Source organism: Lontra canadensis, unplaced genomic scaffold, assembly GCF_010015895.1.
Source record: "Lontra canadensis isolate GAN:19392208 unplaced genomic scaffold, GSC_riverotter_1.0 scaffold97, whole genome shotgun sequence".
Taxonomy (NCBI): Eukaryota; Metazoa; Chordata; class Mammalia; order Carnivora; family Mustelidae; genus Lontra; species Lontra canadensis.
The window spans coordinates 721,039-735,737 of NW_022631091.1; the positions used below are offsets into that span (position 1 = coordinate 721,039).

Sequence of the window (14,699 nt, forward strand, 5' to 3'; positions counted from 1 at the left end):
CCCGCTTCTAAATAAGGCAACGGACTGAAATATCCTCACAGCATCCTGGGGGCTGGCGGCGTGTGTGCAGAGCAAGACCCGTCTCTGGGTCACGCGGGCCCCCGTCGGAGCCTGCTGATGTCCCAGCTGTCCCCAGAGTTGAGTTTCCTGGAAAAGGAGCTTCCGTCTATCTGGAACTTACACCCGAGGTGCCGAACTCCCTTTAACAGCCTGAGAGCGATCTCGAAAATGCACCATACTTCTCCTTTCCCCAGTCAGCAGGTGCTGAGAAAGACACTTTTTTCTCCACTGAGGGTCATTATTAAAATGAGTCCCAGAGCCTGTGGCCGAAGCAGACCTCAGGGGAAGCGACAGTGACTTGTCTGAGGCCCAGAGCGAGGGCCCTAACTCTGTCGAGGCCTCGCGTTTTTACCTCCTTGCCATGAACCGGGGTGATTTTTCTCATGCCAGGCTGGGGCCACAGGAGCCCGGTAACTCGGTGACAGGGCCGCTTTGGACTCCCGGATTCTCCATGTGGAAGCCTAATCTGCCGTGGGCTGGGCTCGGGGGCAGGGCCTCTCGCGAGGACGGAGCCCTCATTATTGGGGATCGTCCCCTTGTCACAGGGACCTCAGGGAGCCCCCTTGCCCCGTCCACCACAGCAGCCCTGGTGGGGGCCCCCCTTCAGGCCCCTGATTGCCTGGCCTCTGGAGTGCTGAGAAGGAAATGTCCTTGGTATTGTGCGAAAGCCATTGCGAGCTTGGAAAACACTTCGTTCTTGTGCTTGAAGAATTCCCACACAGAGCAGCGCCCAACCGTGGCCCCCGTGGGCCCCACACACCCACAAGACAGCTCGGCCACTGCTTCCTTCACCAGGTTTTCCGTGGGTACCATTAATGGCGAATTCCCCATCCCTTCGGCAGACTTCAGACTGCCCGCCAGAGGGTAAGTACGTAACTTGAATCAGGGATGAAATTCAGACTTCGTTCAAACCACGTGATGGGGTAACCGTGATGGTTCTGGGAAAAAGTGACGGGGGCACCGCCGTTGTCCCCAAGGGATCACACGAGGACATGGATGGCTTCCCACACTGACAGCCAGCAGCCGTCCCGGGTGCTGACAAGTCATCAACGTTGTGTCTTTTCCAGACGCTATGTTTGTTCTACAAGGTTGGCCCGGTTGTCGGAGCTGATGCCCTTCCTATTTGAGACACTCAAAATGGCCGTGGTCGATAGTGGATCTCTTTGTATGTCCCTGCCTGAACAGAATGAAACGTTGCTATGTCCCTGTTGGGGCGCCCAGCACCCCTCCTGCATTTTGCTGACAGTTGTCCATGAAAGCAACACCGGAGAATCGGTGCCTTGAAGTCCCCAGCTCGACGTCAGCAGAAGTGTCTTCCCATGCCATGCGTCTGAAAGATGACGCCCAACACAGAACTCTACTTTGGCAAGCGTGATGGGGCCCCAGGATTTCCGGTACGTAAAGCCCCAGGCCCATCGAGGCTCCTGAGGGGAGAGGGCTGCCCCAGGATGCTGGAGTTTCTTCCCGTCTGTCCATAGTTCCTCTTGGAGGCACCGCTGCCCCTTCCCGGGAACTGCTCAGGGGTGGTCCCTCCGGGGAAAAGGCCAGCCTCCCAGGTTGCTCACAGACACAGCCCTCAGAAGCGAGACAGGGCCTGTCCTCCGGCACCTGGCTTTAGCTGCAAGCTGGGCAAACCACGTCATTCTCTGGGCCTCAGTTTCCCTCTCACTAGCATAAGGGCTCTGCCCCAGATGGTCGTTTCGGGAAGCCCTTCCAAACTGAAGCCAGCATTTTAGTGCGTACGTAGTTTAGAGGGAAACTTCTGGAGAGACTTTATCAGGAAGGAGAAGTGCCTCTTTGCTGAACGCGCGAGTGGTTCAGGTCACACGACGGTCACACTCTCCTGCCTGAACCCAGCAGAGAACTGGCCCACGGAGAAAAACCTGCTTTGCTTTGCTTTGGTGGGTCTGAGGCCCGCGTTTGTCAGATTTGTTCATGTGCTTCTTTACGCAGGCTTTCCTTCCTGAGGCCTTAGTGCAATTTTCTGCTTGCTAATAGTGCGACGTGTCGTATGCCGCCCAGACGATTAAACCAGAGAACAGCACAAGGGAAAATGCCGCCTCGTGCGTGAAACCAGAAGAAAATACATATCCCTTGCGTGTTTCCACGAGGCCCAGGCCTGCGGCAGCACAGAAGCTTCCTAACTGGGAACCTGGTTTAAAAGCAGCCGCTGTGCGTTTCCAAGCCTGCAGGCCACGGGTCAGAGGCGGCCTCCTAGGAATACGCATTTCTAGGCCGCTCAGACCTATGGGGTGAACCTGTGAGGCTGAGGGACCTGCATGGTCCCCCCTCGGTGACAGACGGGCCGGTCCCCGTGTACTCGGAAGAGGAGACTGGATGCCTGTCCCTGCAACCCGTCCAGAAAACGCCCCCAAATGGCCAGTTATTCGAATGGGCTTTTACAGGAACCGTCGGAAAATCACCTCCTCGGGAGCACGGGAGCCACCTCCTGCTGCGAGAATGTCAGGATCTTGATCCCCCAAACCGAGCACATTTGTGAGAAGTCTCTACTTCGTCCGATGGGGGTCATCTGGAAGCCTCTGGTGCCAAGACACGTTCTCTCAAAGGAAGGATTAAAATGCTTGTCCGACTGGAGCAGACGCCCGTAGAGCTCTAGTGACCATCTCCTCTAGGGGATTGGGGAGAGGCAGACCCCCCCCCGTCCGTACCGATGGAATTCATCAACAGGAAATCCGCATCCCGCTCAACGTGCTCGATTTGAGGCCGGTTTGGCCTCAAAACATAGGATGAATCAGAAATAAGTCTCTGTGGGCAGCAAGACGTGGTCATAAAAACGCCTTCCTCACTAGCTGGACGCTGACCTTTTCTCCTTCCTGAGACGAAGCAGTGAGGGCCGTAAGCATGCGACCCCCTCTGCCCCTGCCCCTGCCCGTGCCACTGAGGAGTGGAGCCAGGGGAGGTAGGCCCTGCTCAGAGGAAAGAAAGAAGGTGGGGTGGGGACTGACCCCAGCCGAGGCGGAGTCTTGCAAGCCTCCGTCTTGCCTGTGTGGGTGGTTTTGAGACCCTCCGTCTTGCCTGCGATGGGGGGGTGGGGTTTGAGACCCTACAGACAGCCACCTTGTAGGCCTGGCAGCCATCGGGATCATACACGTTTCCTGAAAAGAACCCTCCAGACTCCAAGAACCAGAGGCTACTTTTCCTAAGTAGACACGGGCTGCTGGGGGGCCTCACTTCCTTTTCTGTCCACTACACCCTCCTTTCTTGCCGTGAAGCCCCCTTAAACCCATTTTGCTCTATTCATTTCCCCCCTTGCCAAGCGGAGTGTCAACCCCAGGGCGGTAACTAACCAGAGTGTGGGGTCTCACACGGATGGAGAAAGGCTCGTCGCCACTACCAGCTCCCAGAGGCCCGCATGGTGCACCCACCTCGAAACAGGTGCTTGGATCCCGCAGAGCCACCCCCCACAACCTCGCTGCACTGACCTTCTCCTGGTAGAGCTTGTGGAGCCAGGCTGAACACTCATCCTCGTCTTCTGGGACTTCTTCTAGAGGGATCCGCCTGCAAAGCAGAGAACAGCTAGCAGGGAGGAGACTGGTGCCAAGCGCCCCAACCATGGCTTCAAAATAACAATACTTGGGGGGCACCTGAGGGGCTCAGTGGGTTAAGCCTCTGCCTTCGGCTCAGGTCATGATCCCAGGGTCCTGGGATCGAGCCCCACATAGGGTTCTCTGCTCCGTGGGGAGCCTGCTTCCTCCTCTCTCTCTGCCTGCCTCTCTGCCTACTTGTGATCTGTCAAATAAATAAATAAAATCTTAAAAAAAAAATACTTGACGTCTCTGGGCTCTGTTTCAGGAGCCTAGGTCACGTGGGGGGGCGGGGGGCAATTCGGGGGGCGGGGGGCAATTCAGGCGGCAGACGGGGAAATCCATACCCATGGTGGGGAGCTCCGGACCCAGGTGCAGTGCAGGTCCCTGAAGGGTCAGCCTGCCCCTTTGCTCACCTTTGCTTTCTGCTCACCAGAGGGGGAGTGTGAGGGTGGCTCTGGGGCTGGGGGCAAGGGGGAGTCACTGGACCACATTTCCTGGTCCCCTGTTGCAGATCTAGTTCTGTGTGTCTGCCCGCGGGGTGCTGGCTTTCATGAGCTCTAGGCCTTTTTATTCACCCTGATGCTGTGCGCAGGAAATCCTGTGTCCCCCGTGACTGCCAGGGCCGGCTTCATGCCCGTCTCTGGCTCGGGACTACCTTAGCAACAAGGTCCATTTCTAGAACCTATCCATCACACCATGGCCTGTGGAGGGAATGTGGGATTCCATCTTATAACAGACGCGGTATCGTACGGGGCTAAGTTTTCATAGGATGAAATATTACCCCGTCAACTCCCACAGGTCCTCCCACAAACGCCCAACCCCTTCGCTCTTTTTGGCTCACTGGGGAAACCAGATCTCTAACTGCGTTTCTTGAAAAAGGATAGGGAGCCTGCCTACCCTTTATTTGGATGGTGGCTTTTTATGGCACTTTTGCTCTTTTCAAGAACTTCCTTGACATTCCTGCCCTTCCTGTTTTAATGCTTTGCACTGAGGCAAAGCACGAGAAAGCCTGTAGTGCTTTTCAGGGGAACCTGCACTGCGAGGAGAAGCATGGGGAGCCGCACAGTCCTCCCTCCGGGCTGTGAGGGCACCGGCTTCCGTGGCCCCCGTGGTGTGGTTTTGGCTCTTCACGCCCCATTCCTGTGTGTGCTCCGGGGAAGAAGTTACCAGAGAGGTGGCCCCACCTCGTGTGATAATCTCCCACGCTCCAGGCTTCCCCCAAATACCTGGGGCCTAGCTGGCCACTGACTAGAGCTCCTGCCGGGTGTCTAAGTGCTCAGGGGGCAAAGCCTCCTCTACCTCTGGGAGAAGGCCTCCCTCGGGAAGGCTGGTTTTCCCGCCCTCACGTGCCTTCAACTGCAGAGTCAGACAGACTGTCGACTGCAGCTTTAGGAAACAGGGATAATTCGAAAGGGGGACCCGGAGTCCTCTCTGGCTAGAAAGCTGTTTAATTCAGGCTGTCAGTCCGCCGAAACATCTCTCCGGGAAGGGCTGAGCCTTTCCTGCAGCCCCGTGGTGACGATCAGCCCCCGAATTTACATCGTCCTGTGTTGTACTTTAGTATCTGTGAAGCCTTTTGAAAAAGTAATCAGAATGTTCTAGAACACTTGGCTGGTTCCCCAAGAGCAGCCATGTCAGATCATCTTTGTTAGCCTTCTGGGAAGACAACCTAGTGCACAGGAAACCAGTACCGTCCCTCAGCCCCGTCGCGCTGGGTTTTATGCTCGAGTCCCCGCTGCGTTTGGCGGATGGCAGCATCTTCTAATCGTTTCCCACTCATCTCGATGGCATTGCCGAAGCCCAGGGTGAGACCCGTTCTGTAAGCTGATGCGATGGGCCAAGAGAACGGGTGTGTCTTTTCAATAATAGCTTGAGATATAACACAGAAGTAAGATACCGCTGAAACGCTCTCCATTTGTTCCTAGACCTCCCTATAAATTATACATGTTCTTGTCTGTGTATACCCGTATATCGCAGACACATCCTCCAAGAAGAGGGGTCAGTATAATAATCTCTTCATACTCAGTCTCAAAATGACTATAAAATGCTGTCTTCTGTCTGTCCAACCTGAGCTCTATGATAAGTATGAATTGGTCCGAGAGAATCAGAAATTAGAGGCTTCCCCGATTACTGACATGAGCGCTGTGTGTCTTGAGTTCCTAATATAAATACAGTCTGTAAAGTTCACTTCATGACAGATTACAGGCTGGAAAGAGGTCTGTAGACCGTTTGTGATTTAATTACTTTGATGGGCTCTCTCTGTTTTGGAAAGGAAATGGAACCAACTTACCTGACATATAAATCGGCGTGATATTTCTTCCCATTTAGGACTCCCAACAGTGTTGGATTTTCATTATTTCTGAAATTGAGTGTACAGTCATATACAGCTGAAACTATAAAAAAAAATAAAACAAATACAAAGCAGTATATAGCATGTGAACCCAATTTTGTTTCGCAGATACACATTGGAAAACAGTAATGAGATTTGCTAACTGGTTATCTCAGGGTGGTGGGATGACGGGGTTCTGTCCTTTTTCATGCTTTTCTATACTGTCCAAATGCCCTACATTGAACACACATCACCTTTTGTAACCAGAGAAACACTATAACTCAGTAACTGAGAAAAGAGTTATTACTGAGGTCGGAACAGCTTAAAGCAATACTGCGGTGTCCTGTCTAGAAATTCTCCAATAAGTACCAACATTTTCACAGGGTCAGACATGAGATCGGCCAGTCTAGAGCCTACTACCTGAGAATGTATCTGAGTGGATGGTGGCATAAGCATTTTATAAGCAATTTCTCCCCCCAGAGAAGTAAGATAGCTACAAAATTAGACTAAGATGCTGGAGACATCTTAAGGACTTGAACCGGAGTCCACTGAAACAGAGCTGAGAAGCAAAGAAGAACATGTGAGGTCAGTGCCTCTGCCCAATGGTGAGCTGACCTGTCGGCACGAGTTACGTCGGCGTATACCGCGGGGCCGCGGGGCCTGGCCCGGGCTCCAGAAACGCTCAGTGGGTGGAGGGTGGGAGTGCGTGAATGACCATGAGGGGACAGAAATATAGCGTGGAGATGGGATGACAGGACGGGACAGTGGAAAGAGCACGAGTTATGAAGTCAGCCTGGTGCCTGTGGGATCCACTCTTGGACGTGCCGCTCAGCCGCCCTGAGCCCAGCTCCCCTGGAGAAGGGGACCCCCGAAGCCTTCCTTGCGCACCGGCTGATCTGGCAGGAGTCTGCATGTCCCCCGGGGCCTGGCCCTCCGTGATAACAGATTGTGAGCCCGATACTTTACGGAGAGCTTTGCCTATGTGCGGTTACTATTCATAAAGCGGGTGGGAGGGTGACAGCAGGGTCCTCTTGGTCTAGTCGGGGATATGAAGAACCAAGATTCAAAAATCAGCCAAAAACCCACCATCCATTTTCTTCGACCTGCTGCCTGGCCCCTGGTGGGGTCTGCAGGAGGCCCACTGCCAGCTCGTTAGTCCTAGCTGAGGAGAGGCGGGGGTCTCCCTTGCTGGCTCGCAGGAATGCTGGGGGGTAGCCCCCAAACCCTGGCAAGCCAGACCACGGCCCCTTCCTCTCCTGGGACTGGAGGCTGGCTGTCTCCCGGTGGGGGAGGCGTCACTCTCCATGGACAGAGAGGGGCTGGTGGAGAGCAGCCCCTGTGTTCACCACATTCTGTGGGCATTATAGGAAAAGGCACTTGGGCTGTATGCGGGGTGGCTGTGGGGTCACAGGTCTGAGAGTAAGAAAGGGACATGGAGCTGACGCAGTTCAGTGAGTTTCCAACTCCTCCCTCCAGAACGGCTCTTAGACAGGAGCCTGATGTACACTATGGAAGGGACCTACTTGGTCAATCAAGGACGGGTCGGGGGGCAGCCACAAGGACCCCTTGACGACCCCAGACGACCGCCTAGCAGCTAATGATTTGCACAATTTCCTCCTTTGCCAGAGGGGCAACCTCAAGAGGGGAGATAAAACGGCCCAGCACTAAATCCACCTGCCCGCAAAGCCCTTGAGAAGGAGGGGAGCCCGAGCCCCAGCCTCCAAGCCCCAGCCTCCGTGTCCTAGCAGAGCCACTCGGCACAAGTTCCTTAAATTCTCTCCAAGCCCCAACTTCCTCGTCTGTATACTGGAAATAAACAGTTTCCTTCATTAGATCTGGCCAGTACACTCTCGCCAGGCCCTATGGGGCGAGCTTGCGTTGGGGGCGAATCCGAGTGCCCTTGGAGGGCAGGTCCTTATTTTGGGGCAGGGGGACACAGCCTGCCCCGCTGCCTGGACTGCTGCGGCCTCAGGCCAAGCTCAGCCAGGGCCCAAAGCCCACGGGGAAAGCCGGACCCAGTAGCTGGGCACCCCCAACAAGGTAAGAAGGTGAGGCGAGCGGGCTCAGTGGGGCTCCGACCCACAGCCAACATCTGACCGTTACAGGCCAGGCCTCAGGCTGAGTCCTCTGCCTGTTTCCTCAGCGAACCCTCCTTGCAGCTCTTACAAGCGTCCGAGGTGGTGGGCCCAGGGTCCTGCAGCCCGCGGAGTGGGGAGCCAGCTCTGACCTGCTGCGCGGTGCAGGATGCAAGCGGCTGGAGGAGGGACAGGCGACAGGCGACCTCCGCCCAGGTTGCTGGGGCCACGGGGAGCTCCGTGACGGGCAGGTTCTATCTTTGGGGTGAATCCAGAGGGTGCATCCGGGCCTCCGCAGACAGCTGGGAGGCCAAGCGGAGGGAGCGAGCGGCCTCATTGCCGCAAGCTGAGGCGAGGGGTGTGCGGGGTGCGGAGGACTAGCAGGGTGATGTCTGGGCAGGAGACAACCGGGTCAGCTCGGGGAGGGTGGAGCGGGGGTGTGGACCGTGGGCGGGGTGGGGGGTGTCTCGGTGCACCTGCCCTGCTAGCCAGCGGCTTCACGGCCACTGGCTCGGGCGCCCAGAGGAGGCGGATTTGCACGCGGTCGCCCGGCCGGGCAGCGCCTCAGGAGACCCCTCGCCCGCCACTCAGATCCCTTGGCTCACATGAGGGAGAGGAGACCTGGGGGCCCGAAGACAGATGACCGTGCGCAGAGAGGCTGCTTGACCATCCCGGGACTCCCGCCAAGGCGGCGCCTGGCCCGGGGTGTGGGGGACGACATAGGGACACCCGTGTGACCTTGGAGCTGCCTCGAACCCAAGGCCCGCCGCCCTCACCTCGCAGGGTCAGAGGAGGAGGGCGGGTCTCTGGGAGGCGGGCGGGCTGCCTGGGGGGAGCGAGGAGCAAAGCGGGTGCGGCCAGAGGGAAGAGCCCGCTTTCTGACTCTCACCCAGGGTGACTCGGGGTCGGCCAGCACAGATGGTAAGGTCACAGAGTTCGTCAGCTGGAGGCAGCTGGTGCCAAGAGATGGGCAAGAAATGCCAGACAAAGCAAAAGGACGCCAAAACCCTGGGCTAACGAGGTGTGGGGTCAGGCTGAACCCAGATGTGGGCCCTGGTGAAGAGGGACCCAGGGATTCCCCAAGGTCACCACAGCCTTGCAGGTCCGGTGCTGAGCAGTAGAGGGCAGTGTTTGCGCAGCGTGTTTGGGGTGGGGGGCGGTGTCCGTGAGAGAGTGTGTGAGCGAGAGACAGAGCCACGAGCAGGCAGTAGCCTGGGTCCTAGCTAACCATCCTCTGTCCCCCGTCTGCCCTCCTAGCTACCGGCCACCATCATCGGGGAAGCGCTGCCCGGGGTGCTGGGGTTGGGGCTCCTCGCTGCAGGGGGCGGGGGACACCCGGATCTTCCTTACCTACATTTCTCAAACTCCTCACGGTGATGGCGAAGCCTTTGGTGCGAGGCAGCAGGTGGTACTTGAGGCTGGGCAGCCCCTTGGCTTGGGCCACCTGCATGCTGATCTGGTGCTTCTTCTCCGTGAACCGAGTGCCCTCACAGTGAATCAGGAACTGGAAGGAACAGCACAAAGGTCACGCACAGCCCTCGGTCCCCACCGCGGCCCTGGGTCACGCTCCGTCCTCCATCATCCACCCCAGTCACACGTGGTCCCACAGGAGCCCTTATGGCCAGAGCAGGCCTGGCCCCCGCAGCTACGGCCGCCCCCGACCTCGGGGTGGGGCCCGGAGGCCAGGCCTCCTCCTACAGGAGCTGTGGGGACAAAAGCTGACCGTGGAGGATCGTAGAGGAGTGAGCGCGGGTGTGCGTGAGCCTGCGTGGGTGTGCGTGAGCGTGAGAAGAGCCTCTGAGTGTGAGTGTGACAAGAGCACCCTGAGTGTGTCTGCGGTGAGAGCCTCTCCAGTGTGTGTGAGCAGGACAAGAGCATCTGCATTCTGAGTGTGACAAGAGCATCCTGAGTGCGTGTGCAACAAGCGTGTTCTGAAGACTGTTTCTGCTCCCGTTAGTTCAAAGAACCGGACCGGGTAGCACGGGACCGTGCGGCCGGCCAGCTGGGCAGGTCGGCAGGACGGGCGTGGGGCCGTCCGGCTGCTCACGCGGGAGTGCTTCAGGGCTGGGGGCGTGGCTGCTCGGGCTGTGACGTACAAAATACTTCTCGGGGTAATCCCGGAGGTGCAGCAAGCTCTGTGAGACGGTCTTGCGGTCCTGCTCCCACTTGCGCGTGCAGAAGACCATCTCCGTGAAGTACCACATCCAGCCAATGATCGGGACGTAGGCCAGCTCCTTCTTGGCCAGGACTTTGGAGCCCTGAAACAGAGATGGGGGCCCAGGGTGATTCATGGAGATGTTACTAGAAAAAGAGCAGCGGACATACTCTCCAAAGGCCTAGCAGGATGGTTCCAGAGCACAAGGAAGCAAGAAGCCACTGACCCTGGAGCCTCTGCCCCTGTCAACCAGAGGCCAAGGTTGTGCAAAGTCTGCACAGCAGGGAGGAGGGGAGAGGGCCTTCGTGGGGGGTGGGTAGGCATCGGGGCGGGGTTGGGAACAACGAGGGACACTGAAGGATCTCAGAGATGCTCGGGTCATTTTCCAAGCCGGTCTGGCAGTTTTAACACCAAACTCTCTCTGGCTCTCAGTCCTCGGCCACACTGGATCCCGCCGGCAGGGCGGACATCATTCTCCTTTCATAGACTAGCAAATGGGGTCTGGAGGGTTCTCTGGGTCATGGCGCTGCAAAATGGGGGAGCCTGGTTGAGCTGAGGCCCCCAGATCATGGTGGGGGTCTCCACCTGTCCCCTCCCTGGCTCATCTCCAAGGCTGGCAGTGGGGCTGGGACGCCCACCTGAGACTCATGAGGCAAGGACCTGGCCCACCCACAGGCTGGCCCCTGGGGCTGCTCGGCGCAGGCCGCCACCCAGCTGGGCCAGACTTCACGGTCTGCACTGGCCTGGAGGAGACCAGGGATTCGGGGTGTCAGGGCGGGGTGGGGGCGGTGGGGGAAAAGGAAAAACTACTTTTCATCTAGTGGGTTGGGTTCTATATTTTTCACCCTTAATTTTGGAATTGGCCAAGATACTTTCTGAGATGGCTGTCATTGATCCACGGCACAGGTGACAGGGGCAGTGATCTGGACGGTCAGGCAGGCTTAGTAGTGCTCTTGGTGACAACTGTCTAGTTTTCCCCTGAACCTAGGAGGCCTGTCACATCCGCAACCACGACGCAGCTGCAGCTCGGTGAAGAGCGATGGGCCGTAGCCCCCCACCCATCTGTGCAGACTGGGGAAGCCATAAACAGCCGCTCACTCCCTCTACGTTACAAACCCAACAGTAAACCTCTTCCTCCTACGGCGGGAAAGACACCTTTCAGTTAGTGTCTCCAAGTCTGGATGGGTTTTGTTTTTGTTAGTCCCACAGACCCAACATGCAAGTTTTCTCTCAAAGAGAACCAAGCCGTCAAAGCCGGGGCCTGCCCCCAGAGGACCTCGAGGCCAGTCCCCGCGGGTCCGAGAACTCGCTGGTGGTACTGGCTGGGGCGGCTTCCTGAGTGCCAGGCACAGGCGATGCATGTATATAAATCCTATTCCATTTGATATCCAAAGGCATAGACCCCCCCATTTTATAGAAAATCAAACCAAAGCTCAGAGACATTCAGTAATTTGCCCAGAACCACGGAGCCGACAGCTGGGGAAGCGGAGACTTTAGGCCACGAGGCCTGCTGCAGGGCACAGTCCATGAGAAACGTTCATGTCCACCAAAGCGCGGGGCCAGACACGGAGAGCCGCCTACCCCATGGCCACTGTCCCCTCCTCTTTCGTTTACAGCCTCGGTTCTGTTCCAAAGGGAACATGTTCAGGCTGTGGGTGTGACCATGAGGGACGTCACCTCCGCCTCTTGTCCCCCGGGCCCCTTAGCTGAGTGTGGGCCTCTGACCCAGTGCTCCTGAGGTGGCTCAGGGCTCTGCTACGGTGCAGGTGTTCTGGGGCTTCTGGGAAGACTTTGCTCCACGACAGAAAGAGAGACGGCCAGGAGGCCTGGCCATTTTTTCTGTCATGAACATGGTGGCGGAGTGTGTCACGGCTTTGACATCACATGGTGACCCTGAGATAACAAGCTAGAAATGCCGAGGCCGTTGGAGCTGCTGCACCAACCCGGGATGCGTCTGGCTACAGTCTGGCTATGGGTCGAATGTCTTCATGGCCAAACCATGGGATTTCTGCACATCTTGAGCGGACGAGGGCCTGTGACAGAGATCAGTCACATCACGGGTAAAAATCTCTCCTACAGTCGGCTTTTTCCTTCTCAACATGGAGTTACTTTAAATCCTAAAAGCATGAACTAATTATCCTGACTGGTGCTTTCTTGCACTATAAATGAGAAGGAAGTGCCTGTCACTCAGAGCACAAAACCAAACTGCCTTGGGAATCCCCAGTCTGCCCAGAGGAGCATTTAAAAGCCCATCAGCGTGTGTCCACTGCCAGGTTTCAGGTCGTGGGAGGCCCCCGCAGCCTTCCCTCGCCCCCCTCCTCTTGTCGGCGGGGATGTTCTCAGGCTCTCTGCTTCCACGCCTCCATGAACTCCCTACTCTCGGCCTGTGAGATGAAAACAAGATAGAAAATCTTCACCGGTGAAATAAACTTACCTCCTTGGCTGGTTAGGACTGTGTACAAAAATTACATATTCCTGAACTCGTTCCAAAAATACTTTGCAATGACACGAAGGGATTCTAAAAGATGATCTGTTCTATAACCAAGAAGAGGATCAGATCCTGTAAGGTCGCAGCCCCGGGTCTAGGAAGGTGAGTGGCCCCATGTGGTCCATCCCAGCTATCTGGTGGGGAAAGCACTCTCAGGGGGTATTTCCTAATAATGGAATAATCCCACCAGCCCCCAGTGGGTCTTAGTGGTTGGCCTTTGATAACCCACTGCTAAGAGGAAATGGAACTTTGACAGTGATGTGGGATCTATGTGTAGACCAAAGAGATGAGCTCAGGAGTCTACATGTCCATTGCTGTTCAACTGTGTGGGAGAGAGCGCTGCAGATCACCTAAGCACCCCACGGTAGAAGAGCTCACTGAATTATGTACACTCTGAATGACAGACTGTACGTACAGAGTGTATGTGATATTACAGAGCCGTTACTATGCCCTGTGAGCCAAAGCAGCTTCCTCACCTGTTTTTACAAATAAAGTTTTATTGGAACACAACCACACTCTCTCTTGCGTACCCACTGCCCATGGCTGCCTTCACACCGCCAACAGCTGAGTCGAACAGTTGTGACAGAGGCAATATGGCCCACCAAGCTGAAAATATTCACTACCCTGCTGGTTACAAAGTTTGTCAACCTTTGATTTAGAGGCACTAAAATTTATTTCCAATGAATATTTAATCGCTGGGAAAATGCTTATTATATAATACTAAAGTTTTAAAAGGTCTGGAATCAAAGCCGAGTCTAGAGTCTGATTACGACTACAGGTAAACAGGAAAATAACAGTAGCTATAGGTGAGCAGTCAAATCAGAAGGGATTTTTTTGTTGCTTTATTAGGTTTTCCTGTTTTTTTTATCAACAAATGTTTTGCAGTGTTCCTCTAACAATGCCCCTTTTAAGAAGTAGTTGACATCAGCACATTTCAACCATTTGCTTCTGGAACATAAGTGAGACTAGATGAAAATAGCCCATTTGATGATGATCAAAAGGAACAGAGGAGATATTTCTGTTTCTATGTTGAATTAATACATCTTTCGACCTTGAAGTTCGGGATGTTCTCATTAGGCCTAACCCTTGATGTCGACTATGTTTATTTGTTATAAGACATGTTTTAAAATATTAAGGTAGAAACTTTTGCCTTTCAAATCAAAGGTCATTTATTTGATCTCCTTTCCTCAGCGGGGATAACAGGATTTGGAAAGCTTTGGAATCAGTCCTTATTTTGATCAGGCTCTACCACGGCCAGCTGTGTGACTTTGGTCCAGAGACTTAACCTTCCTGGGCCTCAATTTTCCACAGCTGCATTATGAGGAAAGGAATACTTACCTCAAAGTGTTGCTTGAAGATTTAATAACATATGGAAACGTATACAAAGGTGTTGAGTTGAGGACCTGACAACAGGTGTTCGATGTATAGCTGTTAGTACCACCACAGAGTAAGCACAGAGGCTAAATGTCCCTCTCAATTCAACCCATTTCCTAACCTATGCTTCAGCATATGGTAGTAATCTGCAGGAATTCTAGCCCTCCCTGATAGGCTGTGTGCCGAGAGATTCACAAGGGTTCCCTCATTTAAGACCAAGAGACTAGAAACTTACTACTCCAATATGCTTACATTCCTCCAGGAAACTCAATATGCCATCGATAGCATGACCGTCCCAGGCTAAGCAAAGGTTTCTGTGTGTGGACGGTAATGCCTTCAGGAAAGAATGTATAAAAACAATTATCAGTTTCATTTATTCTGGATTTATTTTGAGGGTAGATCTGAGAGGATTTACTGGGAAGATTTGTTTTCATTAGTCCCACAGACCCAAAATGCAAATTCTGGATTTATTCTGAAGGTAGATCTGAGAGAGTTTGATTTACCACAAGCCCATCTAGACATTAGCATGTCTGGAAAATAAAAAATGTTCATAGGAAATACAACTTCCTATGAGGAATCCACAACAGCAAGAGCCTGGTCATTTCTGGTAGTTGAAGGGCATCACTGACATGATATCACATTAATGTGTGTGTGTGTGTGTGTGTGTGTG

At 54.7% G+C, this 14,699-nt stretch overlaps 1 protein-coding gene across 1 annotated transcript in view; it reads right to left on the reverse strand.

Moving 5' to 3' along the window:
• Nucleotides 1-14,699, reverse strand: part of AGPAT4 (1-acylglycerol-3-phosphate O-acyltransferase 4) — a 66,051-nt gene that overhangs the window by 3,110 nt on the left and 48,242 nt on the right. The window contains exons 6-9 of the mRNA XM_032837243.1: nucleotides 10,109-10,270; nucleotides 9,363-9,516; nucleotides 5,899-6,001; nucleotides 3,504-3,579 (exon numbers count right to left, since the gene is read on the reverse strand). Of these exons, the coding sequence (XP_032693134.1) occupies nucleotides 3,504-3,579; nucleotides 5,899-6,001; nucleotides 9,363-9,516; nucleotides 10,109-10,270 (495 nt within the window). The remainder of the gene's footprint in view (nucleotides 1-3,503; nucleotides 3,580-5,898; nucleotides 6,002-9,362; nucleotides 9,517-10,108; nucleotides 10,271-14,699) is intronic.